The sequence below is a fragment of the Anopheles ziemanni genome, chromosome 2, assembly GCF_943734765.1.
Source record: "Anopheles ziemanni chromosome 2, idAnoZiCoDA_A2_x.2, whole genome shotgun sequence".
Classification (NCBI taxonomy): domain Eukaryota; kingdom Metazoa; phylum Arthropoda; class Insecta; order Diptera; family Culicidae; genus Anopheles; species Anopheles ziemanni.
Window position 1 is genome coordinate 74,483,605 of NC_080705.1, and position 27,147 is coordinate 74,510,751.

At 46.1% G+C, this 27,147-nt stretch overlaps 4 protein-coding genes across 5 annotated transcripts; 2 read left to right on the forward strand and 2 right to left on the reverse strand.

The window, feature by feature from the left end:
- Positions 1-60: 60 nt before the first annotated feature.
- Positions 61-8,518, reverse strand: LOC131294986 (protein hu-li tai shao). Of its 2 annotated transcripts, none has more exons than XM_058323044.1 (12): positions 8,445-8,518; positions 6,522-7,102; positions 6,264-6,431; positions 5,311-5,624; positions 5,029-5,228; positions 4,810-4,933; positions 3,220-3,333; positions 2,841-3,126; positions 2,594-2,713; positions 2,449-2,520; positions 1,085-1,152; positions 61-996 (listed from the first exon to the last, which is right to left on the reverse strand). In XM_058323044.1, the coding sequence occupies exons 2-12, from the start codon at positions 7,099-7,101 to the stop codon at positions 889-891; spliced, it is 2,154 nt and encodes a 717-aa protein (XP_058179027.1). In that variant the 5' UTR covers position 7,102; positions 8,445-8,518; the 3' UTR covers positions 61-888. The 2 variants fall into 2 exon arrangements, with proteins under 2 accessions (XP_058179027.1, XP_058179026.1); XM_058323043.1 differs by having other exon boundaries at positions 61-1,002.
- Positions 8,519-8,994: 476 nt separating this feature from the next.
- Positions 8,995-11,845, reverse strand: LOC131293150 (ras-specific guanine nucleotide-releasing factor RalGPS1). Its single transcript, XM_058321232.1, has 7 exons — positions 11,366-11,845; positions 10,924-11,257; positions 10,632-10,857; positions 10,332-10,557; positions 10,003-10,254; positions 9,550-9,909; positions 8,995-9,482 (listed from the first exon to the last, which is right to left on the reverse strand). Exons 1-7 carry the CDS (start codon positions 11,755-11,757, stop codon positions 9,230-9,232), a joined length of 2,043 nt encoding a protein of 680 aa, XP_058177215.1. The 5' UTR covers positions 11,758-11,845; the 3' UTR covers positions 8,995-9,229.
- A 2,398-nt stretch (positions 11,846-14,243) lies between these two features.
- LOC131282223 (lysine-specific demethylase 5) lies at positions 14,244-21,529 on the forward strand. The gene is made up of 4 exons (XM_058311633.1): positions 14,244-15,509; positions 15,803-17,617; positions 18,216-19,106; positions 19,887-21,529. The coding sequence occupies exons 1-4, from the start codon at positions 14,970-14,972 to the stop codon at positions 21,474-21,476; spliced, it is 4,836 nt and encodes a 1,611-aa protein (XP_058167616.1). The 5' UTR covers positions 14,244-14,969; the 3' UTR covers positions 21,477-21,529.
- A 3,108-nt stretch (positions 21,530-24,637) lies between these two features.
- On the forward strand, positions 24,638-26,857 carry LOC131293645 (serine protease grass-like). The gene is made up of 4 exons (XM_058321724.1): positions 24,638-24,843; positions 24,990-25,512; positions 26,095-26,294; positions 26,364-26,857. Exons 1-4 carry the CDS (start codon positions 24,771-24,773, stop codon positions 26,783-26,785), a joined length of 1,218 nt encoding a protein of 405 aa, XP_058177707.1. The 5' UTR covers positions 24,638-24,770; the 3' UTR covers positions 26,786-26,857.
- Positions 26,858-27,147: the final 290 nt, after the last annotated feature.

Below are 27,147 nucleotides of genomic sequence, written 5' to 3' on the forward strand. Positions count from 1 at the left end.
GGTCGATCGGAAGCATTTAAAGGCAGTACAACAACAGACAGGCAGTACAACAACAGGTGGTGTGAGTGCACATCATAAATCGATGATGGACCGAGTTGGCATCGCTGCCTGTTGTGCAGCGAGCACTGTGTCCTCCTATCTTCCTATGCTCATCATATGGTGATGCTGAAATTTGCCTGCCCACCGCGCCAAACCGCGAAAAACGTAATTATTCTTCCTCTTCATTTATAAATAGCATACATGCGTTCTGCCTCCATTTCATAAACCGTAGCCTGAGGTGTGGCTTTCGTGTCTTCCTAGCATTTGTCTCTCGCACAAACATGCGCTACGGCTTTGCGTTATATTGTAAAATGGTCTCTTATCGATGCACTACCGCGGGGATCGTCGATGTGATCTGTCTTCGCGGAGGACGATACGATCGCGATTTGTGATTGAAGAGAAGAGTCGCGACGTTAACAAAGAGAAAAATAATAATAAACTGAACATTTTAAAAGAAAATAACGAACAAAAGAAAACAAGATATCAGTTGTTCTCTCTGGACAAACTTATAGAACTACATGGGTTTTTTTTAATGATGTCGTCGATGAACGCGGGGTGCTATGCGCGCGCGTTTTGTTTCGTTCTTTTCGTTGCTCTTATCCAGCTGTCGTCCACTTTACTCGCTCTTGCCTTACGGTGAATGATCGTTGATCCCTCCCCATCCATTCGCGGTTATCCACCGTCATTACACGCGCTCAACACCCCAACATTCCACCGACACACATCGTGTCAATGCTCTATTAGATCGGAGCCCAAACGCCAAAGCGTTCCAAACTAGGTGGCTTGAAACGACCATGGCACCCACGGCTACGATTGGCTGCTTCTGCTAGGGTTAGGCGTTTACGCAGCTTAGGATTCGACGCGCTTCTTGTCCTTTCGTTTCTTCAGGAACGACGGCGTTCGCAGGCCCTTCTTTTTCTTCTTGTCCTTCTTCGGCGATCCGTCGGTCGAAATGTCCTGCAGCTCGGGGGGAAGAAAGAAAGCGGAAATTATCATCAGAATTAATCGTCGGCTCTGTAGGGTGTACCCCTTTAGCGCCGCTTACCTCTTTGCTGCTGTGTGAAAATGTGCTCATGTGTGCATCGGATTGTTCGCCATTTTGTACTTGCTCGCCTGAGATTCACGCATAAAGAGTAGAAAAAGAAGGGAAACGAAGCAAATGGGGGTGGAAGAAAAATGCAGGAAGAAAATTTTGGGGTAGGGGGTAGGCGGGAAGCGGGATTATATGCAGTTCGAATTAATTCTGTTTTATTTCTATAGTTATCAAAAAACAAATGAGGAAAAATTAAAGTTTTAGCACAAAGGACAATATTATAATCCATCTGAAAAGTCGCTATTGAATCCCTCGCTAGTCATAATCTCATTTCGGTCGCATAAATTTCCAACGATCGACGACAACGAGTCGAACAGTTCGTTCATATCATGTTCCATCAAGGAAAACACCGTGTACATTCTGCCCATGAGATTGTCGTACACTTTGTCGGCGACACAACCGTTGCCGTTATTGTTTTCATCGACCCAAACACGACCGTCGAACGTTTGATTGTCGGTCAGGAAAAACGCAATATCAGACATTTGATGCGACGGTGGGGAGGGACGATGGTAGAGTAGCTTCCCGCTACCGTAGGCTTTTGCCGCAGCCGGTGCTAAAAACAAACCCCGATGACGCATGCGCCAATCGAAGGCACCACCGCCGTCGGCGAGCCTCCAAATCGGCACCGAAAGTGCATGAGACTGAAGGGACCAAAAGTCGCTGGTTTCGTTGATGCAGTGGAAATGGCGAACGTCCTCCACCGTGGTGGTGGTGGCCACGCGGAATCCATTGTAATTGCTCGTTCGATACGTCGGGTAAGCAGCGCCGTAATCTACCGTGTAGAGGAGAGGGAAGTAAAAGGTGTGCATCGTGTTTTGCAGTCAAACAGATGGCGGCACCCGTTATTAGGAGAAAAGTAAGATGTTATTTATACATATATGGTATCAGTTAAACACATATGTACCATACGCAATGTATAGTCGCTATGAAAAATAATAGTTTACATTGTCAACAGCTGACAGTGCTATCCGGACAATTTAAAATATGGACACAAGATGATCAACACCCGCCGACCCAAGAGGTGACTTCAATTGAAGCGGTCGATCCACACATGATCGACACCTCTGGGAATCGGGGTTGATCAGCTAAAACTAACCTCTGAGCTGTACTCACTCTGTGCATGGGAAGACGCTTTCTTTGGCGATTGCTAAATTCCTGAAACTAAACCAATCTGGCAACATTCGATTCTTTTCGTAACCAAGTTCAAGTTACAACATAAAAAACACATATACACAAAACACAGATATGTTCGTCCGATGCGGCAATAAAATGCTTCGCCGGCATCAAACAGTAGGCATTGATCGAGCCGAACTTACCGTCACTTAGCACAACCTCTGGCTGGCTTGGTTTAGGCGCTTGCTTAGTTTCTATTCTTAGGACGTGATGTTCTAAAAAAAAAAAAAATGAAGAGAAAAGTGCGTCAGAAGAAAAGGGCACAGAGCGTGTTGAAATTCAAATTACCTGCTCCGGCGTCTTCCTGTTCCGATTGGCTGGGCGGGCTTACGAGCGAAGCGCCCTTGGGTGGGCCGCTGATCTGAAGCGAGCTCAGTGCTTCCGATTCGGAGAAATCTGTGTCAGTGCCTGCAATAGAGGATAGAAAGCATTCCTTTAATTCTCTTCCCCATTTTTGGGATTTAGGACTTTCGGTGGGTCACAGTGAAAATCGAACGGTGGTGATATTCATTCACACACACACAAACACACTTACCATCGCCATGTCGCTTCTTCTCCACCGTCTTTTTGTACTCGTTCAACTCGTCGTCGGTGACGGAATCGAACGGGTTCTTGGCGTACGGGGCCTTGTAGACGGTGGCGTTGTGCTGGTAGCCACGCTGGATGATGCCCTTCGAGGCGGCACCCATCAGTACCACGTGGTCGCCTGCCGCCGATACGTTGGCGTCCTTCATGCGATTTGCCTCGTCCCACGATACGCCCTCGAGGATGTGCGATTGCGGCCCGGCGGAAATTTTATCCGCACGACGATTATCTTTAATCTAACGCGAACGCATTTAAACCAACCGAGAAAATTCACAGATCAGTCAAGGCAATCAAACCTTGGGATGGGGCATACCGGACTTCCCACCTACCTGTTGCTGAATTCGTTTGAATTCCCTCGGATTGGTGTTGGTCGGGACAAACTGATGAGCATGTTCAATCTTCACTGGCGTCGACGAGTGCGTTGGAGACGGTTCGGCGACCCACTGTTCGAAAGGAGGATCAGTAAGATGAGAAGAGTGAGATGATAAATGTGCAGGAAGGGCAGCACCTTAACCTGTTATATATATATTTTTTCATTTCAAAAACTACGCTACACTACCCAAGGACAACGTCACTATATCCTGAACCACGGATCGATAAATTTGAAATAATTGCCTGTTACCGACGGCACGGAAAACAACCTCCCTGGCGAAAGAAATGTGTGCTGGTTAATGTGCAAAAGAAGGAGAAAATCATGGCCACCATCCATTCGAAAAGCAAAGGGCAAAACGGAAACAGTTCAAACACAAAACACCAACTCTAGTTTAAGATAAACCCACCGGCAAATGATTCACTGTGGCTAGTGGCTTCTGTTTATTATTAATATAATTGTTAATACGCTTGCATAGTAAAACTAACAACGCATTAGTATTCTCTGTTGGTTCTGTGTCCCATATGTTATCGTCTAATTTTTGATCGATTTACTTCTACGGTACTTGTGCTTTGCTAACAACAATTCGTGCTAAATAGAATGCGCTCGCAAAAGGGAGATTAAAATATATAATATGTTTCCTGCTCCTCGCTTTGTTTTCTACGTGTTCGACCTTCTGCTGGAGTCGATTTTCACTGTCTCTGCCCGTTATTGGAATTAGCCATAAAGCAATTTTCTAAGCTGCGCACACCAACACACACACACACCAAAACGTTAGAATTCTGTTAAAAAAAATACTTTAACCGATCGTCCAAAAAATCTAGACATTCTTTGCTCCTCTTTTTTCGTTGGAATGTAAATTATAACAAAATTAGCTGCTGTTAAATATTTAAATTGGATTTGGATAAACCAGGAATGGAGTAATTTGGTCTAGAAAAGTATTTCATCGATATCGATATGATCAATAAATAAAACAAATATCATTGGCAAATGACTAGAAACGCATGAAATCTCGTCCTTACCAATAAAGAACCAACTTATTCATTTCTTACAAAAAGAGAAATGCAATGATAACTAAAACGAACGTGTTTTGCGTCATTTTTGTACAAAATGATCGTTGATTTTTAAAAACTTAGATTTAACAATTTCAGGACAATAATCTTTTCTGTCCAATAAAATAAAAACTGGTGTTAGTAGTGATATGTGCAAATGATTAAAAACCAAAACAGGATTGTTACATTCAAGCCACTGACTGGTAAAAGCACGCCCAACTACAGAAACTGCTGGTGGTTAGTTCTCACGTTGCTCATAAGGATTTCACGCGAGGACGAAAGAGGAGTAAAGAAAGACCGATCATAGAGGAAGATCGAGTGGCCCTTGCAAAAGTCCTTTCTTCCGTTGCCTACTGCGTAAAGCTATCGCCTGCTATGATGGCGTAGTAGTGGGTGGAGGAATTGCAAAGGAAATTATGTCTCGCGTAGTATTTTTTTTATATAGTGATTGATTAGCTGCATTAGTTTAGATTTCCTTCAATAGTGACAATCTCTACCTTTGTAATCTTCTTCGGATCGGGTGTGCCTGTTTCGAGCACCTCCACCTTTTGGTACACGTTCGGCGAGTTCAGCCAACGGGTACGATCGCCAACCTTGCGTGGATCTCCCTTGCGCCAGATGCTAAAATTAAACGAAAAAACGAAACGAATGAATCACCAATTAATAACACATTCCATTTGCCTCGGTTTCGTCGCGTTCCGACTTCCGATACGTACCCTTGTTTGAACAATTCTTCCTCCTCAATTAGATAGCCTAGTGACGAAACAGCTGGTGGTACCTCGATGTCGTTGCGTGGCTTTGGAATGTCGCCCTTGATCAACGGATTGCGGAAGATGTAACCGGTGCGGAACCCGGCGTTGTCCAGCATGCGCATAAGGGCTTCAAATTCGGAACCACCGACACGCCATTTCGGAGCCTTTGGAGAAAAACATAAACATACAGGATTGTTAAAAGGACAGTAAAAGCGCAAAACAAAAATAGCCCAAACGTGAACGTACTTTAGAAACATGACCGCCTTCCTTATTATCTGCGGTTTGAGCTGTGGCCGCCTCCTGGGCCTCTCCGGACGGTTTGCGTGCCGCATCGTAGATCGCTTTGCGGGTTTCCTCCGGAATCAAGATCAAGTTCTCAAGCCCAACGGGCAGCAGCTTCAGCTGTGCCTCACAGGCATTTACCATGTTACTAACGTTGTAGAACGCTTCCTCGATGGTTTCACCGCAGCACAGTGCTCCGTGGTTAGACAGCAGCAACACCTTCGACACGGGACCCAAGCTACGCAACAGTTTATCCTTCTCCTCCGGTTCGTTCAATGCTGGCGACGAAAAATAGAATTAATTTAATATGATGCATTTTTCTATTTAAAATCAAAATATTTGTTCACATTTAATTGAATTCAGCCTAGTATTGTAAAATGGAGATTCAATTACTTTTAATATTTTTTTCAAAGAACAGTATTTTGTCCAGCAAGTTAGGAGGAACGATTCGAATGGGTAGGCTGCTCAAGTCATGCAAATACTACCAACCAATCGGCCCAACCCGTAAAGCATGTAGAATATCCCAAAAGACAGAGAAGCCACCACGTCAGCCCTAATTTTAGACGGCATTGACGAAGCCGGCTGTAACGTTGGAAGGAATATGACGAATTGGCCCAGGTTAGATCTGAGGGGAACAGAATTTAAAAAATTACACAATGCTAGTCCACATATTGGAGTACCAAAATAAAATCATTTCACTCTAAGAAAAATCACCACCGATTAGATAAGATTTTTCCCCCGATTACGTGTTATCAAAGTTGCTTCATAGGACTTTCAACGAAGAGACGAAAAAAAGAGCGCCATTGTTTAATGAGACTTGAAAGAAATACAAGACACTACATACGATGAAAAGGGTCGATAAAGTTCCCTCGACTGCCTGAAATTCATTCAAAATCATTATCAATCTACTTTCTTACCTCCAGCATACGTGTGGAACGCTATTTCTCCCAGGAGAGCGGCGTGCTTCGTAAGCGGCTGCAGTCCCTGCTTCAGTGCCGAGACGGCCATTACGGCGTTGTAGGCCACAAATATTGCACAACGGATATCCGGTCTGGCGGCGTGAATTACGGAGTGGAGGGTGAACTCTGAAAGAGGGAAAGAATGTGTGCATGTGTGTTTGGGCGTTGTTGGGATAAGCGTATTGTGTACAAGCAAAGAAAAGCTCGATCACTTACGACTAGTGTTGATGCCATAGTTGGTCGTGCCCTGCTCAACGATCTGTCCCTGCATGTTCACCTTGTTCAGCGAGGAGGCGGTTACCTCGTGGAACAGCATACCGTTCGGGTTCACGAGGAACAGCTCCTGGTCGGCGTTGAGTCGGGCCGTTATCTGGCACGCGATGCCCTGCGCCCAGCCGAACAGATCCATCAGCCGGAAGGAGGCGGCCAGCTTGCAGCGCAGGATCTTCTCGCCCTTCTCGTAGCTCATCGACTCCACGCCCCGGATGTCGTTGATAGGTACGACGCAGTTCGAGCTCTTGAACACGCTGCCGATGCGGGCCGCCGGCATGCCCATGATGTCCGACAGGTGCTGCAGGATGGTGGAGGAACCCTCTCGCATCTGCCCGTCCACGATCCGCTCCAGCTCCTCGCGGAACAGGCGCGAGTTCATGATCGCCTCCACCCGCTTACGCCGTTCCATTTCGCGCATGTCGGCCTCGATGTCGGCCGGGCGCGGTTTGGTGCCCTCCTCCTCGGACACCGTTTCCAGGCCGCCATTTGTGTGAATTGCTGCTGTCTCGGTTTCGGTAGCCATCCTGCAATGAGGCAATGTGTGTTTTCTTTTCAATATCTACATGCGATAACATTTTGTTAGCTAGAAATTGACTTCAATTATCTTTTTTTCTATATATTTTTCTATATATCTTTTTTTCTATGTATCGTGTGATTAAATATTGACATTTGCGATCGCCTACTTGATTGAAACCAGCACTTGAAACCTGTGATGTGTGTTTTGTGGCCCTGCCCTTTAAATAAATAAAATTGTGCACTGTCCGCTTGCTTTAAACTTTTAGTTTTTTTCTTCTTTTTGGTTGGTTTTTTAGTTACTGATCAGATATGATTATCTCACTCGAAGCCGCACTCGGTCACAATTTCAACCATCCCGTAGAGCCCGACACGCTCAATGGAGTGTCCCAATCTTTTGCCTCCGAACAGAACGAACAACAAGTGCAAGCGACGAACGAATACCACACCATCAACAGCGCGTCCGTGCAGTCACGGCTCCAACGCTAAACTTGGTAAATATATAGAAATGATGTCATCTCTATCAATCTATGAGTTCTTCAGGTCATATTATGCTCCCGCGCGTTCCCCCCTTTCCCCTTCTCTGTTTGTTGCTGCATCTTTTTTTATGTTCCATTCAATCTCGTCACTGCCACCGCCTTAACGGGCGGCACACACATACACACTTCCGCTCGCACACATGCACGCGTGCACTCACACATATACACACACTCCACAGCACATTATGACCGCATTCGCTTTATGTGCAACGCGCCTGGTACTCTTATCGAGAGAAGTATGTATAGCGTGTGACATATATATTGTGCATACATAAATCTATACGCCCGCCATGCTTGCGTATGCGTGCGCAATAGGGAATTTGGGAGTCCATCATACAATGCACACACAACTGCAAACGCACGCACATCGCACGGTACAGTTGCATCTGTTCCGAGTGCTCCTTTGAAATTTGGTTTTGGAGCGCTTTTTTCAACCAAAAATGAATGGTTTTAAGCGTTTTTCCCTAATAATCATCTTTTTTGTAATTGCCGCACACAGAACATTCATGCACAAACATACACACACAGTCATACATGCCGATCTCACATGTCCATGTCCAATTTCAAATCTTGATATCGCACACGTCCGTAGGACTACCGGGCACGGCACGCCCATCTCGACCGCGCGAGGGTCCGAGGCAATCGTCCGACGATTTCGATTAACTTGCCCGACCTGAGGGCGCCCCCTCTGTTTGACCCAGCAGCAAACGCAATTTTTCGGCAATTTTGCGTGCCCCACACTCGCCACACACGCCAACTGCGTCGTGAAAGCAGTTCCCTGCGGTAGGGGCTTTCTCTTTGTGCGCCTATTCACCTGTATGCTAGATGTCCGTTTCCCAAATTTCGTTCAATTTCGCTTCGGCGTCTAGCACGGCACTGTCGAAAATTTTTCACACCGACAAAGTGACGAAAATGAAGGAACTGTTCAACTCAAAAATGATGCGCACTGAAGACCGCCGCCCAGTTTACAAGCGTCGGTTCACTTCTACCCACTTTCCCAACATGTCAGAGAAATTCATCACAAACGGTTTGCGTTTGAAGTGTCCGTTGAGCATCTGACGAGTGATGCTTGGAAAGACGAAAAAACTGAAATGTTTTCATTCTGTGAACGAGCAGAATATATTTTAATTATTTTTTTGGGTATTGCATTTTCAATATTTCATCAATTTATTAAGAAATATGACCGTTCTGGTGTAGAAGCGTCGATTGAACAAACGAATAAATTAAACTCACGCAATTGTATCATCACTGGCATTCCTGCATGATTGTTTTATTAACACCGTTATTGTTACTTTTAAGCATGTGTTGCCCCACGACTTCGCATCACGCTCAAGGACACACGATTTCGTTGACACTGTTTACGATCTCCGGTAGACGACGATCATGCTTTTGCATTATTATTATAAACGAGGAAAGCGCACTATAAAATGCCACAAAGCAGAGCAAAACAATACAACATCTATTTATGCCCCACCCCGTATTTGTACACTACGGAGAGTGCATAGATAATTTTGTTTTTAGTGGAGCTTTCTACTATAGCCATGGTTGAATGTCACTGCCTTCATCAAACTAATCGTTGGATGTGAAGAAAAATAAAGCCTATTCAAATGAAATCAGATTCAAGGAGATCGACAAGGGTTCGGCTGGTTTTGGTGTGGTGACTTGTTTCAGCGCCGCAAGCCATCGGTTGGCGGAAGCGTTCGAGCCGGACTTAAAACGATACGCGTGGCCATGGTTGTAGTTCACCAGCTGGAAGAACTCGTCCTGAAGCGGCAGATCGGACTCCTCGGCCGTCCATCCTTCCAGAGGAAAAATTTTCGATGGTTCTTTTTTGAAATTGCTTCGTTCGTTGCTAAAATAATACAATACAAACGGTAGTAATGGTTCAAGGTCCGCCAAGCACCAAAATAAATATATACCCCTTGAAAGTTTTTGGAGGAAAGTAGATCATCTTGTTGGACCAAATCAGTACCCAGTATCGCTGCCAGGATGCCACGGTCGGTTTGCGGCCGTACTTGAGAACCGTTTTGCGCTTGAGGTAACCTTCGACGAGGTTGCCGCTTGTTATCGGTTCTAGCTCTACTAACTGCAGGGGCATGTGACTTTCATGCTCGTGGTCGCTCCCGTGCTCCCCGGGGGCACCTATACTATGGGCCCGCCGTGCCTCCACATAAGAATCGTCCAACAAGTGACGCATTTTACTGGACCCTTCACCGGCGTTTGCATGCCGTGTTCCTGGCGTCGAAGTTGACGGTTCGGAAGCCCTAGGATAAAATATGCTACAAGAAAAGAACAAGAAACGCATGTAAATTATACATCTGTGGTGTGGTGTACGGTAAAGGGCATCTAATAAGGTGGCATCCCGAACGTACTTTGTCCCTAGACTGTAGCATTTCCTATGCCCGGGTATAAACTGTCTCCCCCTCGACAAATGTTGAGTTGGATGACTGGTGCAATGCACCGAATCCATTGAATCTCCCCCTTCCGTCACGGTCGAGGTCACGGTGGCACTTCGACGTGCAATATCATTATGGTCGGTTTTTGGTTTTTGCAGTCGCAGGGTGCATACTGACGCCGCCGCTGAGGCAGATGCATTACCGGCAGGCTCGAGGTTTAGAGATTTCCTGTAAAAGAAAAGAACGGCAGTTACTCACCAGATTATTTATACATTCTCGCGATGGGGGTCGGCCCCATTGCTTACTTGTATTGATCTTCTTCAAATATATTTTGCAACTCGTCGATGTACCGGCGAGACTGCAGGTAGCGTAGCGTAGGAGGTACCGGACTAATGAACGAGTAGTTCGAACTTTGGTAGCTAGACAACACACGCAGGACGTTGTTCATTTTGGTTTCGCGTGCATGACACTCTTCCCCTGATTTGCTAGGATGCAGTAGGTCGATGTAGATAATATCGGTAAGAAATATGCCTGCAATTACAAGACGCAAATGTAAGCGGTTGCGTAGAATGACTAATGTGTATCACGCAACGCAAAGTGCATACCTAGATATGGTATACCAGGAAGCTTGAATTGATTTATACATTTTCGCAGGGCCGCCCAGTTATCGCTCTCGTCAAACAGTTGACTCAGCCGATCCAGCTGCTGTTGATCTTTTCGGGACACTAGAAGCCAGCTTTCCTTCAGTCGATGCACGCTGGCACTCTTGAGGGCCGAAATGACGGCAAACAGCGAATGGAGGTTGTTGATATCGTGCAACTTTTTGGCCACCTGTAAACATTATTTGCCATTAATGTGTAAACAGATAACCCAGGCCCTAAGAAAACCATTACCTACCTTAATAAAATGGCCAATGATCTCGGCACGATCCTTCGGACTGACACCGTTGAGTATTTCCTGAACAGTCCAAAACGTCGTGTGATTGAAACGTTTCGTAAACGCCACCACGTTCGGTGCGAGAGTATGTTTGTTTTTCTTTGTCCAGCCACAGCTGGTCAGCTCCTCCGGCTGTATTGCGTTGAAGATGGGGAAGTCTAGCAGCGTTATCTGACTGGCCAGTTCGACCGGCGACACTTGCTGGCAGCTGAACACGATCGAGCCGACATCGCTTATCGTTGTGTTGGGCGGTAGACTGTATGATTTCTTGGAATAGCTATAGCTATGCCACGGTCTGTCGAAGAAGAAGATATGGGGATGAGACGGAGGAAGGTTTCACTCGCGACCATGCATCGCGGTGATCGTTTGAGGTCATGGTTCAACGCGCACTCGTTATGATTACCTAAATGACGACGTCGCCGTGCATCCATCGTTGAGACTTTCGATCGAGCCAGAAGTGGTCGCTTTATGGCACAAGTGTTTCTCATCCAACAGGTGACGATCCCGCTGCTGTCGATCCGCCCCCCTACCGCCGCGTCTACCGTCGTCGATCAGTGGCGCATCGATGCCACCGTCCAGCGCTTTATCCGCGAGCGGTAGAGGTTGCCGATCTGCTGCTGTGCCATTGGAGCTGGAGAAACGGCCGTAGCCGTCACCATCTTCGTCGCCATCGTACGATTCGTTGTGGCCGCCAGCTGACGGCGGTTTGCGAGCTGGCTTGCCTTCTCTACCTACCTTGCCCTTGCACGTATGTCGTTCGTTTAGATCACGCGGAATTTCGGAATAGCGCATCATTCGGCACCGTACCCGTAACACTCAGAATATTGCATCGTACACACCACCGAGGGTTTACTACGAGCTACAATTTTTCTTTTGATGTTCACCTGGGGGGCAACGAGAAGTGGATGTGTGTTGTTGTTTTTCGACACTGGCAATGAAATGTCATTCACGATCGAATCTGACTTGAATCCATCGGCATACGATGCATCTAGTGTATTTCCATTAACCACATTTACTCCAAAGCAAAGGCGTTGCATGTGATGGAAGCTTGTGCACCATATATGCAAGATGAGATTGTTAAACAAACTATCGTAGAGCATATTTGATCCCGTAATATTTCGAACTATTTCCCAAGGATCTTTCAAACCTGATATTCTAAACGATATCCACCAACCCAAGGTAGCTATAGGCAGTTTGTAATCAATTTCAACTACTCATCAATTTCTCGTGGTCATTTTTTCTTGCACTACAATTTTAATGGAAGTGATCTACTAGCGGGGTGATAATGTTTTATGAAATGAATTCAATTGATCCCAAAGAGAACACTCCACGACACATCGCAAATATGCCAACCTTGGGAAGCGAACAAATTTTCTTCTTTATGTTGGCAGAACCGTATCGATTCCCGGTTGGGATTCCAATCTTTCGATTCAAATTTATTTGGAGATCTGGATCTCCGAGTCCGAATCCCAATCCGTCATATCATACATGCACATCTAACTTGCCAATATGATTTGTTTAATTCATTCAGGCTAACTGATCTACCCGAGTATTCCGAGAAGAGTGGCATTCATTTTGTTTCAAGAACAAATATGACAGCGTTATCATCCAAATTGAATCCGTCGTGGGTCCTGAAACAGTGAAGCAAGTCCTGTTGATGTTTTTTGCGCACTTCCCTGGCAGGGGCTTTATCGCGTAACGAATATGTTTGATGGTATGATAGCATTTTTTAAAAAAAGCGCCTCGCACTTATGGCTATGATGGCTGAAATAATGTATTGTATCTTACGAATTTGAGCCATTCCTAAAGCCCACTGAGCCATGACCCCATGAGAGCTGTTTTATTCACAGGTTCAGGTTTGCATGACCCGCCACTAGCTCGTCCTTTTCGCCGCTCGTTTTTGGCGAATTCTCTCCCAAAATCCGGGCGAAATATGCTCTTTCCCCGACGTGACCTTGGCGCTTGGCTTTATGACCTTTCAGCGTCTGAACCGGTAAACTGAACCGGGAAAGCACATGTCTGTATACGGATGCGCATGTGTTGGTGCGCAAAATGTAAATGGGTTCGTGACCCGGTTCGTTCTCGCGGAGAGGAAATTGTCCTCTCTTCGCTTGGCGAGAGCTGGTAGAAAAACTAGAAAAGATGGTCAAAATGTAATATGCTACTTGAGACAAAGTTACGTGTCTTGAAAACAACTTTCGTTTGAGGGGTCATTTGTGAAAATCTGTCAAGGAAATAAAAAGTTATGCGAGAATTGGCTTTTGTAACCTAAATTGGAAATCAACCTGATTCACCTTTTCGCCCCCTCGGGCGAACACGTTCGCACCTGTGGTTTTTAACAAAAACAAGAAAAACCTTTTGCAGCACTAAGTTGTGTGTCCCAAAAATACTTTTCTTTTGAGGGGTCACATGTTCAAATCGGTTAAGCGATCATGAAATTATCAACAAATTTATTATTTCAGCAGAAATACCGACCAAGGTATCTGTATCTAAATCCCATTCAAATGTTTATTTCATAAACTAAGAATCGAGATAGAACATCTGTTGTACCAAGTTATTTGCCTTCAAAAAAACCTTTCGTTTGAGGGGTCTGTTGCTGAAATTGACTGAGGCACTATAAAGTTATTAACAAATTAGCTAGTTCAGTCATTATTTCAAGCTGTGACAAAGGTTTTTGAAGCTTGTTAGCGTGCTGCTGCTTCGTTCTAGTGGTGGGTACATAGCATCCCCAAATCCGAATCCAAACCCATCAAACAGTCGCGAGACGATGTAACCAATCAATCAATGCTGGTCTGGAAATCGTTTATTCTAATTTCGATTATTTTCGAACCTAAGTTAAATCATACAAAAACCTTTATCTATGTCCTATCCATTCTAACCAGCGCCCGAGTCGAGTAAACTGAAATCAATCACATTGTCTCTAGATCAACTCGTTACGTGACTAATTCGGTTCACCTCGTGTGCGGATCGAGTAACATCAAATTTAAATAGATTGGGATCAATTCAGAACTGAATAAAATCGAGCCCCAACAAATCAAATCTGATTCCAATCCCAATCTAATAAATTTTTTTTGATTCCGTCAGATGGGATTCGAATCTTTGGAATCAATCCGATGGGATTCAAATCTTTGGAATCCGTCTAGGGATCGAATCTTCAAGTCTTCAAAATCCCGATTCTGCCAACACTAATGTCGTCGCTTCCTCCTCATCAGCTCTGTGAGTAATAACTCTCCCTTTGGCAAAATAATTTTCTTCTTGCAATCAAACCGTGCAGTGTGTTCTCAGTGCAAAGCGGTACCCTACCAGGCGAGAATTCTCCCTTGCGTATGCTGCCGAAAAACGTACCACCAAGCTCTACACCATCGGTTCGGCCGCACGTACGCCACATATTGGACGAGAAAAAACACGCTCAGCAACACTGACCGAGAATAGTCGGTCGGTTCGTGCCCGAGAAGAAGTGCTTTACCCACACGGGGCCATTCGGTGCAAGACTTTTTCAGACTGGCCGAAAAAGGGTTCTTCAGTGAAAATTTTCGTTCCGTAAGGGTGGAGAAAAAGTGCGACGAGGATCTAGAGGCGATCTGTTATCACGAATGCATTCGCTCGCCGTTGTTCAAAGTGTGTCCAATCAGGCATCGCTGTGATACGACGAATTACGCCAAAGTGCAAACAAATGGTCAGCAAAGCAACCACCAGCCGACGGCCCGTCTGCTAGAGTTGTCGCCATCCCGAAAACTACCCTCAAATATGTTACCTATGTGTACAGTTTGCTTGTGAAGTGGTTTTACTGCGAGGAACACTTTGTGAGTGAATCAGTGGCAAACATTTAGAATTGGTGCGTATGCTGTGTCCTTGGGTGCACCAAAAAAAGGGCAAAATCCCTTAAGCTTGCATCAGCCCATCTGTGAGGCCAATTAATTGCATTATCCATCAACTTTCCGTCGTCCTAGCGCTCGTACGGCGAAAAAAGGGAAGGAAAAAATGCGATGGTAACAAGCGTATGAACAATGAAAAGCAAATCTAGAACTTCTTTAACGAACGGCAGTGGTAGTAGTAGTGGCAGTGGCAGCGATAATTACACCAACGGTAGCAACTATGCGACCGTGGCGACCGCAGGATCATCGAGCACAACAGTGGCCGGATCCGGTGGTGGGACCATGAACGGTGGAACGGGCAAATCTCAAACCGGAAGCCCCGGTTCGGGAGGGGCGTTGAATCATGGCAGTATGCAGAGCAGCTCACCTGGCGGTCTGTCGGAAGTAGCGCCGGACAGTATGGATCCGCTACAGCCGAATAACCACCATCACAGTAATCATCTGCACAATCGCAACCATCTGTATCAGCAGCAGCAGCAATACCATCAGAAACAAAGTGGAATCAAACCGCATATCTCGCTGGACAAGTGCGATGAGTTTCAGTTCAAAGTTCCACCGGAGGCCCCGGTGTTCGAGCCGTCGGAGGAGGATTTCAAAAACCCCCTCGTGTACATCAACAAAATACGACCGATGGCAGAAAAGTATGGCATCTGCAAGATTCGACCGCCGAGCGTGAGTGTCTCTGATTATGAAACTTCGTTTAGTACCGTTTGTTTTATTCTCTTTGCCCCATTGTTTCGTTGTTTGTTTAATCTATAAAAATGTATCGCACGCCTATATCCATATCCCTTATCCGCGTGTGGAAAAGGATAATGTTAGCCTACTGATTGACTTTCCGAGTGGTTGCTACGCGACGCTACTCGGGATAGCTAATGGGGGAAAGAAAATGTTGGAAAAATGCCTGTAACAATAATAAACTCTTTTTTTGTTTCTGTGTTTCTCGATTCGGGTTTTTCTAAAAACAGTCCTGGCAGCCCCCATTCACTGTGAACGTCGAGAAGCTTACTTTCACCCCGCGCATCCAGCGGCTGAACGAGCTGGAAGCGGAAACGCGCATTAAGTTGAACTTTCTCGACCAGATCGCCAAGTTCTGCGAGCTGCAGGGTACGAGCCTCAAGATCCCGATGGTGGAACGGAAACCGCTCGATCTCTACACACTACACAAGATAGTGAACCAGGAGGGTGGCCTGGAGGTGGTTACGAAGGAGCGCAAATGGTCGAAGGTGGCCTGTCGGATGGGTTATCAGCAGGGGAAAAGTGTTGGCTCGAACCTGCGCTCTCACTACGATCGGCTGCTGTATCCGTTCGATGTGTACCGCTCGGGAAAGGTGGTCGATTTGGCGAGCATCGATCCGGAACCGAACGAAGATTGCGAGTACGAACCGCACTGCATTGAGTCGCGCCAGCAGGTGCAACCCCCGATGACAACGGCTCGTCGTTCGCAGCGTTTTGCCCAGCAGCAGAGCAACAGCAAACAGTCGACCTCCGGTGGCAGCAGTGCCGGGGGAAGCATTCGCGGTTCGTCGGAGGAAATGTCGCCCGGGAAGAAGGAACTGCGCCACCGGAGTATGCTGGAGTTTGCCAGCAAATTGGCGGCCGCCGCTCGGGAACAGGCGGCAACGAACGGAGCGAAGGATGAGAAGGCGGCTGGCCCTGGTGGGGCCGGCCCCAGCAACTACGACCCGATGGCCAAGTACATCTGTCACATGTGTAACCGTGGCGACGTGGAAGAATCGATGCTGCTGTGCGATGGTTGTGACGCATCGTACCATACGTTTTGTCTGATGCCACCGTTGCAGGACATTCCGAAGGGCGACTGGCGCTGCCCGAAGTGTATCGTGGAGGAGAACTCGAAGCCAGTGGAAGCGTTCGGCTTCGAGCAGGCACAGCGTGAGTACACACTGCAGCAGTTTGGCGAGATGGCCGATCAATTCAAGCTGAACTACTTCAACATGCCCGTGCACCTCGTACCGACCGAGCTGGTGGAGAAGGAGTTCTGGCGCATCGTGTCGTCGATCGATGAGGATGTCACGGTGGAGTATGGGGCCGATCTGCACACGATGGATCATGGCAGCGGGTTCCCGACGAAGTCGCTACCCTACCTGACGCAGAGCGATCAAGAGTACGCCGAGTCGAGCTGGAACTTGAACAATCTGCCCGTGCTGGATGAGTCGATATTGGGGCACATCAATGCAGACATCAGCGGCATGAAGGTACCCTGGATGTACGTCGGTATGTGCTTCGCGACGTTTTGCTGGCACAACGAGGACCACTGGAGCTACTCGATCAACTACCTGCACTGGGGCGAGCCGAAGACGTGGTACGGTGTACCGGGCAGCAGAGCGGAAGAATTCGAGCTGGCCATGAAATCGGCCGCCCCGGAGCTCTTCCAATCGCAGCCCGATCTGCTCCACCAGCTGGTGACGATAATGAACCCGAACATTCTCATGAACGCCAACGTGCCCGTCTACCGGACGGATCAGCATGCCGGCGAATTCGTTGTGACATTCCCACGGGCGTACCATGCCGGTTTCAACCAGGGGTACAACTTTGCCGAGGCGGTCAACTTTGCGCCGGCCGACTGGATGAAGATGGGCCGGGAGTGTGTCAATCACTACTCGAAGCTGCGCCGGTACTGTGTGTTTTCGCACGACGAGCTCGTGTGCAAAATGGCGCTCGAGCCGGATCGGTTGAATCTTGGAATTGCGACCGCGTGTTACATCGACATGGCAGAGATGGTGGACACGGAGAAAAAGCTGCGCAAAAATCTGCTGGAATGGGTAGGAATGAAACCTATTTTAAGATTCATTTGAAAGGCAATTAGATTTCACTTTAAGTGTACATAAATTTACAGCTAGTGGATCTGATTTGCCACAAACTGCTTATTAAAAATGCGCTTGAAAGTGTCTTTTTTATCAAACCCGTTGGTACAAAAATTAACAAGACAAAATGTATCAGAATTACTTTTAAGCGGACAAAAAGGAGGTTTCTTGAATGGCATTTTCTCTATTAACACGTTAAGCGCTACGTGGGCCCCATGGGGCCGACAGTGTCCTTCCCCGTAAGCCGGCGTCGGTCTGTTCGAACCGACAGAGCCCGTTGGGTAGGCCGGCGTTTCTACGAATCGCTGGCAGAACGGAAAGCAGTGCAATTTGGGCATAGCGCTTAACGTGTTAATACGTAATATTTCGTGTTCGTTTAAGAATAAGAAATGATTAATTGATTACGAAGTCTCAACCATAAAGTGTTTTGTTAATTGTTTAAATTTTTTAAATTTGAAAATGCTAGGAAGTATTTAGGAGGACGAAAAGTTGCTTTTTTGGTGTATGTTTATGTTTGCATTGCGTGTTCATCGTTCTTGATACTTCTCGTCCGCAGGGTGTATCAAATGCTGAGCGGGAGGCATTCGAACTGCTCGCCGACGACGCTAGGCAGTGCGAAATCTGTAAAACGACCTGCTTCCTGTCCGCGGTTAACTGCAAGTGCAGCAAGAACCTTGCCTGCCTGCGCCACTTTGCCGAGCTGTGCGAGTGTCCACCCGACAACCACACACTTAAGTATCGCTACACGCTCGACGAGCTGCCACTGATGGTACAGAAGCTGAAGGTGAAGGCCGAATCGTTCGAAAAGTGGCTGTTTCGGGTGCGCGACGTGCTCGATCCGTCGGTCGCGAGCAGTATCACGCTGGAGGAACTGCAAAGTATCGCCCACGAGGCGGAATGCCAGAAGTTCCCGAACAGTGTCATCCTGGAGCGGCTGAACCTGTCGATACTGGAGGCTCAGAAGTGTATCACGGTCATCCAGCAGCTGGACATCAACAAGATTCGCACGCGCACCCGTAACTCGCTCGAGTGTGCCAAGTACAAGCTAACGATGGACGAGCTGGAGCTGTTCATCAACGAGATCAACAATCTGCGCTGTGTCATCCGCGAGGGTGACAGCGTGCGGGAACTGCAGCGGATCGGTCTCGAGTGGTTGCGGCAGGCGGACAAGGTGTTGAAGCTACGCTTCAAGGACACGAACGTGCAGCAACTGAATCAGCTGATCGAGGAAGGCAACGCGCTGTGCATCGAGCTGCCGCAGATCGCGGAACTCAAGGATCGGCTAACGCAGTACAAGTGGTACCGGCAGGTGCGCACGCTCCGGGAGAATACGATCGACCGGCTGTCACTGGAGGAGATCAAGAAGCTCGTCAACGAGGGGATGCGAATACTACCGCATACAGTATTAGAGAAGGAGTTGTCTCAGTTGCACGGCATCATGCTACAGGTAGGTGCTAATTACTTCTACACCAGATTTCCAACTGGTGCCGTATCATTGGTTAAGCTAACACCACGTTAATATGTAGTTTTTGCTCGGGAGAAATGAAACGTGTACATTTGTACATTAACAATGACAGGTTTCGGTTGTGAAAGCGTAGGCTAGCAGTAGATCGTGAGCCTACGATTGAATAGTTTATTTAAATGCACGTGATACGGGTTCCGAAACCCTTAAGCATAAGAAAGTGAACTTTTTCAGATTACAGGACAAATAGGCTTGCGCTTTTGAAGAGAGATCATATTCACCCTCTCACAATCTGGGCTTTTGCAGAAAATGTATCAAAATATGGTCATAATATTTTATTTGATTTTTCTGATGTTAATGTTCTAAAACATATGAAAAACAATGTTTACTAAACATATTCTCTATTTGAAACCAGAATGGCCAAAACGTGAAAAAATCAGTGCCAGTTTGAGCCATTTTTATTTTAAAGCTACTTTCAATATGCATGAAAGATTACCTTGCAAATACCAAATTTAACTTGTGCCGCTGTATCGGTGAACATTCAGTGCCGCTGTAAGTATTTAGCTGTCAGTGTGCAAGCGGGCTTTTATTGTTGAGAAAAGTATTCGATCTGAAATTTGAAAAAGTATTCGAATTATTGTTTGCACCTGTTTTCCTTGCCATGGGTAAGAATTTTTTTTTACAATTCTGCTCTGTACACACTTTGCTGAATTTTTAAGCTAGAGCGGTTATTAAGATTCTTGTTTACTCATCCCTTCCGTACAGGTTGTCGATTGGGAGCAGTCCGCCAATCAGTGCTTCAAGACGGAAACGCAACACAAGATCAGTGAAATTGACAGCCTGCTCGAGCGGGCACACAATATCGAAGCATTTCTTCCCCTGGCCAGTCAGCTGAAGGACGCACTGCACAAGTCCAAGGAGTGGCTGCACGCGATTGAAACGCTCGAGAGCAGCAAAAACTACAACTTTTTCCACACCCTGCAAAACCTGGCGAACCGCGCGAAGCTGCTACCATTGGAGATGGAAAGCAAACTGCTGTGTGAGACGATTCTCGGCACGACAACCGCGGGCGGCGGCTGCTACAATCGGAACGGGGGTCAGCTGTTGCTGTTCAACTCGAAGGGTTTCATCGGCCCGAGTGGTGAAGATCGGCGAACAAAGTCACCCACGTCATCATCCGTCGCGGTTCCGTCTTCGTCCTCGTCGTCGGCCTCCAAGAGGAAGCGTTACGGTTCGATCTCGAACCTGGACGATCCCCCACTAGCGGACAGCATGGAGACGATTATGAAAAAGATCAAAGAAGAAAGTAACATCGGCGAGCACGATAAGCGTTTGCTGAGGGCTCAGTTGCTTCGGAATTGGAGCGATTCGGTGGGCACCCCTAATGGGGTTCTAATGCCGGGAAGTTTTGATGGTTCTGCGCAGATCCGGGACCATTCCCGTCAACCTGCGAGCAACGGTGTGATCTACCATTGCGCCAAATGCCACGAGATGGTGGCGAAGGCGAACGTTCTACGGAAGTACCATCATCACCGGCAGCACCACCACCACTGTCGTCACCATGAGCGGCACCACCGAACGACGACTGCCCGGCAAGGACAACGGTCGCAGGAGCAGAATGGAGGTGAAAGTACTGTCGGTAGTCTCGATCAGCTGCTCGCGATCAAAACGCTAAGTGAAGAGGATTTCCATTCCGATGTACGAGCCGCCGGTGGTAGTACGGCCGTGGGAAGCAGTTTCGACGATTTCGTGCTGAAGCATGGCGACCAGTTCGAGGAAGAGATGGACGATGAGGAGGAAGCGGACGTAGCCGATGAGGTGAAGGCAGAAGAGGATGATGATGACGATGACGATGATGACGACGACGATGGCGACGATAACGTTGACAATGCTCGCGGGGGCGCTGCCGGTAATAAGCTTTCTGGGCAGAATGGATGCCACAGTTGCAAACCACCGGACGACGATAAGCCTGGGAGTGAGTTGCGCAAGTCCTTACTAAACGCCGCCGGTCCTTACGAGGGTAAAATTAAGACGGAACCTATCGACGGGGACGAGGTCACTGTAAAGGTGGAGGATGATCCGATGTGCGACGTACGTACGGTGAAGGAGAAAGAGGAGGCTAAATCGCGGAACGGTTCGCGAGCATCAACACTTCAGTGTCCCGAGAGTACTAGTCAATCGTTTGAAAATGTGCCCTCTAGCGGCAGCAGGAATACTAATAGTAATAGTAGTAGTAGTGGTAGCGGTAATAGTAGTAGTAGTAGCAACAACAGCAACAGCAATGCGAACCGTCAACCGAACGATCGAGTAAAGCAGGAGCCCCAACCGAACCAGCATCATTCGACGGACTTATGATGGAACAAACGTCGGCTTGTCGATGGCAACAACTGAGACTGCCGGCTGGCTGTGTATGTTAGTATGAGCATCCGGTGAAGAAGGGGAAGAAGGGAAGAGGGCAAAGCTGGACCCAGCAACGGTAAACTTTCGGTGTAAATGGTCTCCGGTAGAAGACATGGCCCACCTTATACCTTATCCATCTCTTTCGCAAGGAGTAGAACAAAAAAGGCAGAAAGGCGGGATAGTGGAGAAAACATTTTCGGTTAAATTATTAGATCATAGGATTTTTTTTGCGTTAGTCAATAAGTTTTTGAACAAGTCAATCCGTGGACCTCCGGCTAGAATGTTGGTGGTAGAACGGCAGAATCAAGCAAGACCCAGCGCAAACGTGCAGCAGGGGCTAACATTGTTGGCACCGATGTATTTGTTTGCGTGTGTGAATGTGTGCGTGTGTGTTTGTTTGTGTTTGTGTTGCTCCCCATTAGGACACGCCATGCTCGGAGGGTAGCAGCGAACCGTAGTGCTAGACAGGAAGTACATAGTATTTGAACACCGGTAGCTTCGTTCGTTTAGCTATCAGAAGAGATATTTTCATACTCTAAGAAGGTCGCATGAAGCTGCCCCAAAGGAAGGAGTACAGCCAGAAAAGGAGCAATTTGGTCAGCTTTTATGATGTATGATGTTTTTTTTCCACTTGCAAGATATAATGACGCGGCTACTGCTGCAGTGCTCTAGTGCTCCCAGCCTATCTTCTGCTTCCTCGCCGTGCATGGAAGAATTTTATGTGATTATGCGTGTTTCCAATAGAACCATTTCGATGCCCCAATATACACGACATTTGTATTAGTGTGCGAAAGTAGTGAGTGAGTGTTTCTAAGTGTGGCTGTATGTGCGTATGCGCGTTCAGTTAGTAAAACGAGCGAGGGCTGCTGAGGTTTTGCTCGATTTGTATACAGCAGAAGGTAAGGGAGAAAAAAAAAAGATTTGTAATTTAAAAGAAGAAAAAAAAACACAAGAAATCATCGATCGATCGATTCTCCGTTGAGAAGGATAGACACTCGATGCTCGTTAACATTTTGCCCCTTACACTTGCGCATACGCACTTAGTACACCGCGACTCCGTGTCCGCTCGAGTACACCCACGCGCACCGCTGTGCACATTTGGACCAGATGTGAGAGTTTAGAATATTTTGTGAACGACGACGACAGCAACTACGAGCAGCAAAATTCTATTGCTCTGTTTCGTTCTAGTAATAAAACAGATACATAAAAAAATTAGTATTCGAATCGTGTATACTTTTTATTTGAATTATTTCTAATATTTTAATTTAACTCGAGAGTATTAGTTTGGTAAACGTAGATTCTAGGTGTCTGATGACCTATTCCTTATTAAATATAGGTTCTTCAAACACGCAAAACGGATACATATTTTTTTTTTAATTTATACACTTTACCAGAGCCTCTTGTTTGGAAATAAAACATTCAATTCTCTGGGGGTATCTGAATGTGCATTCACAAACTGCCTTCCACTTCCTGAGAGAGATCTAAACATAAAGATTGCAGTTGGCTAGAGCTTCAGGTATTGTCATTTGGCCGGAAACTAAAGCTGAAATACATCGTTAAAAAACGGATGATTATTGACCCAACATTGACCGGATACCTAACATTGAGCTTTGAATCTAGCAAGCATAAAAAATATGGAAATTTATTCGTTTTTCCATTAACTTTTTATCCGTTGAGGGCAAAAAAAGCCGACACGGAATGTTAACGAAATGCATAAAATTCCAAACTTACGATTTCTCAGTTTTCTTTTTCTTTTTTTTTGGCGAACCGGATTTTTCTGAGAGGCTTGAAACTCTTCGCATTATTTTTAGCAAATTCTCTTCGAAAGGATGATGTGTTTCTTCCATTAACCCCGTGGGATCCAAAGTGTGGTTCATTATCATAAAGTGAAAGGTCGCATCACCAATCCAAAACGAAAGTGTCCTGGAAAAACACTTTAGAACATTCTGAGGTGCACTGAATAAATGTAAGCTAATGAAGATGATCCCCTTTTATCCAACATTGCGTGCTGTAGCTTTTATCGTACCCTCCGTTGCACTTATGAACGTTTAATTGGAACTTTGTTCTCGGTACGCGTGCATCTCAGTTTCCTAAAAGACTGGTGTATCGAAATATTAAAGAGAAATAGGATTTTCCTTATTAATTGTGTTCTAAACAGCATCGCTCTTCTGCCCACGATGCGCACCACTGGCGGCAGGACCGGTTCTGATTAAAACCAATGTTATGGCTTGTGTGCCGTCCGATGTCTTACATTATTACGTAGGAACGGAAGAGCCCAATGGGAATTCCCCTCGAAGCAAAAAATCCCTGATAATATTGCACACGATCTTCAGCGTGGCATTGGGTAGATCTGTGGTTGTGCCATCGACCGGTCGTAGGACCGATCTTCCATCATCACAGCGATGGCCAACCGGTTTCGTGAATCTTTGTGTGCTCGAAAGCTTGACTTCCCAGTTCAAGTTTGAAGAGGTCATCTATGGACGCGCCTTGATAATTGATAGGCCGCTGGGATCGAGCGGCAAGGAAATCCAAGCCGACCGTGGCTCAGAGATTGTAATCAAGTTTTTGTTGTTGCACTATGGACTGCATCATATGATTGATATTTGGTACGGTGCAAAATAACAAAAATAATATTTAATTTTTTCCACGTATTTTATTTTCTTCGAAGCGTGAGAGATTTGCTTTTTAAACTGCAAAAGAAAATTTGTTGATCATTTTAATTAAATCCAAGTCTTCCAAGTAAATCCAAGTCGAACTCGGTTGAATCTGATTGGAATGATTAATGAAAACTGTAGGTACGTTAATACGCTATTTAAATTATAGAGATTTGCCTGTGGGTTTTGTAAAACGCGGATAAAAATCAATTTGCCGGCTATAATCAATGAAAATTTAAAAAAAGTACGCTAATCATAAAATCGACGTTAAATTTATCTCGGTTATTTAAGAAAAAAGCAAACTGTTTCTGATAAATGAAACATTTTTAATTGTGAAATCTCACTGTGCCACTCCACGTGTATGTGTGTAAGAAGCCACAGGAGGCATCTTCCCATGAAACACGATCGAGTGGATCGAGGCGGCCGTAGCTGCCTCGATCTGATCAGTCGGTGTCTGGGCATTGCGCAAGTGGGAACCCTTGGAGCCATTGTTCAAGCTACTCCGGTGTCAAGGTTGGGCCGGGTCAAGTTGTAAAAGTGTTGAAAGTGGGGCTCACGTATTGACGGAAGTGTACTGGAGGTATTTTTCAGTGACATGAGAAAAATGCGTCTACGGCCAGCGCTAGCAGCGCTATTGATAGTCACAAATGCTTGGAGTGTATTCGCACGTGAGTGTTCTCGGAGAAGATCCCCTGTTTTTGGGGAGTAACCAACTGATTTTGTTTTCGGAAACCAATTGAACTTTTCAGATTACACAAATTCAAGTGTATTTGTGAACCCGGTTCAAATCGCTAATCGATGCACACTTTTACAGAGTTAGATCCGGCGTGCACAACACCAGCCAACAAAAATGGCTTCTGCGTGGCGATCGAGCGCTGCCGGAACATTTACAACCTGCTCAACGGTGGCAATCCAACCCGCGGTCACCTGAACTACATAAAAAGAGCTGCCTGTACGCTACCGAACGTAGAGCGCAGTATTTGCTGCCAGCCAGAAGAAGTAAACCAATTGGTAACCACCACCACCACCACCACCACGACGGCTGCCCCTCCCGGCACAATGCTTTCACTGAATACCCCACCTATCAAGAGCGTCCCTTTGGCCGCTGACGACACGGTGGTCAACTGGGACCTGTTCCAGATGGACCTGTGTGGCCTCAGTACGTACGACCGGATAGCGCATGGGAATAAGACACGTCCTTTCGAGTTTCCGTGGATGGTGGTGCTGCGGTACCAAACAAGCAATGGACTTGAAGACAAGTGTGGCGGTTCGCTGATCAACAACCGTTACGTGCTGACCGCGGCCCATTGCGTCAGGACTCCAAGCAGCTCCAAACTGTAAGTAATGTTGTACTCTTTTTTGCGAAGTGCTCGTATGATTTAGGAATCCGATCAAATTAAACATTTGCGAATAGACACCCTGGCTGTTGGACATTGATTCGTCTATTTTTGCTAACTATCTTCCTGGGTTATGTATGCACATAACGGATGTACGTACTCAAGTACACGGGTTGCTTGAGGAATGTGTAGATCAACTCTACCTTTCTAATTGGGCCTTGCTAAGAGTCGAACAATTTTCTTTCACTTAGAAGTTGAAAAATTTTTTTTTAAATAAAAATATGTTCCATTCCTTTCCGTTATTGAGTCAATATAGTTTACGCAGAATATATAGCACTCATTCATTTCTAAGTGCAAACAATAAAATAATATCAATATATGCGATCAGTGATCACATGCCTTGAACATACAGTTTGAAAAGGAGCAAGGATTTATAGCAAATGCATAGTCAACTGATGGAAGCTTTGAAATAAACGTCTTACATATCCAAATCAATCAAACCTGACCATATCTCCAACATAAATTTACATTTGATCGAATTCGTGTGAATATTAACACTGTTTGTTTTGTCTTTTCAAACAGAGTTAAAGTGCGTTTGGGTGAACACGATAAAACTGCACCCGAAGATTGCATCACGTATCAAGACGGTGAGGTTGAATGTGCTCCACCAGCTTATGACGTCGACATCGAGGAGATGATTATTCCTAAAGATTACAACCGTCCGATTAGGTTCCGGCACGATATAGCACTGATCAGGATGGCTGAACAAATTACGTACTCCGGTAAGAATATTGTCAAAAAGATATAAACAAAACTCATCATTTCAATATTCGTTATTTTCTTTTTTTTAGACTCGGTCAAACCGATTTGCTTGCCGGTGGACGAAGGTGTGCAAAAACAGCTACCACCTAAGTACATCATCACCGGCTGGGGTACGACGGAGGAACAAGCCGTTTCCCAGCTGCTACTGCAAGCTTTCGTACACCATGTAGCAATACCCGAGTGCCAGCAGAAGATGAACGATAACTTCCTTGCCGTCACACTGGCAGACCCGTGGCAACTGTGTGCAAGAGGGGGAAATTTGACCGACTCTTGCCAAGGTGACTCGGGGGGTCCGCTTGCGTTTACCGTGTCCATTGGAGGGAGTGCGAAAATGGTGCAATTCGGAGTTGTTTCCGCCGGAGTTCGATCTTGCGGCAAGGAAAGCGTGCCCGGAATTTACACGAGCGTGCCCGCCTACATGAAATGGATAGTGGCAAACATGAGACCTTGAGGGAAGTCAACGAATGACGATCGAATGAATATGACGTACTGACGAACGATGATAAGAATAAAGATAAGTATTTTCAACTTAACTCTAAGTAGTTTGCTTTCATTTCGGCAGGGGCATTTACAGAAGATGCCTGTAGCTTTTGCATTTTAATCAGAGGGTAAGTTTTGGGAGAGATTATTTATTTTGTATTCTATGTAATAACGTCCAATGGAACAAGTTTGTTGGTGCTCAAATGTATGACAGATTTGTCTATTTATGCGGAAGTTTACAAGCGTAAAAGTAGGGCACCTTCGTACCACTAACTATACCAAAAAATCTGCAGATTTAATGAGTATTCAAGGGAGCTCCAATGTTATCAGAGA

Bases quoted from the DNA above. Each gene is read 5' to 3' on its own strand.
- LOC131294986 (XM_058323043.1), bottom strand. From the start codon at position 7,101: ATGGCTACCGAAACCGAGACAGCAGCAATTCACACAAATGGCGGCCTG. The intron at 6,432-6,521 runs GTAAGTGATCGA...TCCCTCTTTCAG, and splicing joins CTATGGCATCAACACTAGTC to AGTTCACCCTCCACTCCGTA. The intron at 1,153-2,448 runs GTAAGTTCGGCT...CGTGAATCTCAG, and splicing joins AGAGGTTGTGCTAAGTGACG to GCGAGCAAGTACAAAATGGC.
- LOC131293150 (XM_058321232.1), bottom strand. From the start codon at position 11,757: ATGATGCGCTATTCCGAAATTCCGCGTGATCTAAACGAACGACATACG. The intron at 10,858-10,923 runs GTAGGTAATGGT...TAATGTTTACAG, and splicing joins TCATTGGCCATTTTATTAAG to GTGGCCAAAAAGTTGCACGA. The intron at 10,558-10,631 runs GTATGCACTTTG...TTGTAATTGCAG, and splicing joins TCCTGGTATACCATATCTAG to GCATATTTCTTACCGATATT.
- LOC131282223 (XM_058311633.1), top strand. From the start codon at position 14,970: ATGAAAAGCAAATCTAGAACTTCTTTAACGAACGGCAGTGGTAGTAGT. The intron at 15,510-15,802 runs GTGAGTGTCTCT...TTCTAAAAACAG, and splicing joins GCAAGATTCGACCGCCGAGC to TCCTGGCAGCCCCCATTCAC. The intron at 19,107-19,886 runs GTAGGTGCTAAT...CCTTCCGTACAG, and splicing joins TGCACGGCATCATGCTACAG to GTTGTCGATTGGGAGCAGTC.
- LOC131293645 (XM_058321724.1), top strand. From the start codon at position 24,771: ATGAGAAAAATGCGTCTACGGCCAGCGCTAGCAGCGCTATTGATAGTC. The intron at 24,844-24,989 runs GTGAGTGTTCTC...ACACTTTTACAG, and splicing joins TGCTTGGAGTGTATTCGCAC to AGTTAGATCCGGCGTGCACA. The intron at 25,513-26,094 runs GTAAGTAATGTT...CTTTTCAAACAG, and splicing joins ACTCCAAGCAGCTCCAAACT to AGTTAAAGTGCGTTTGGGTG.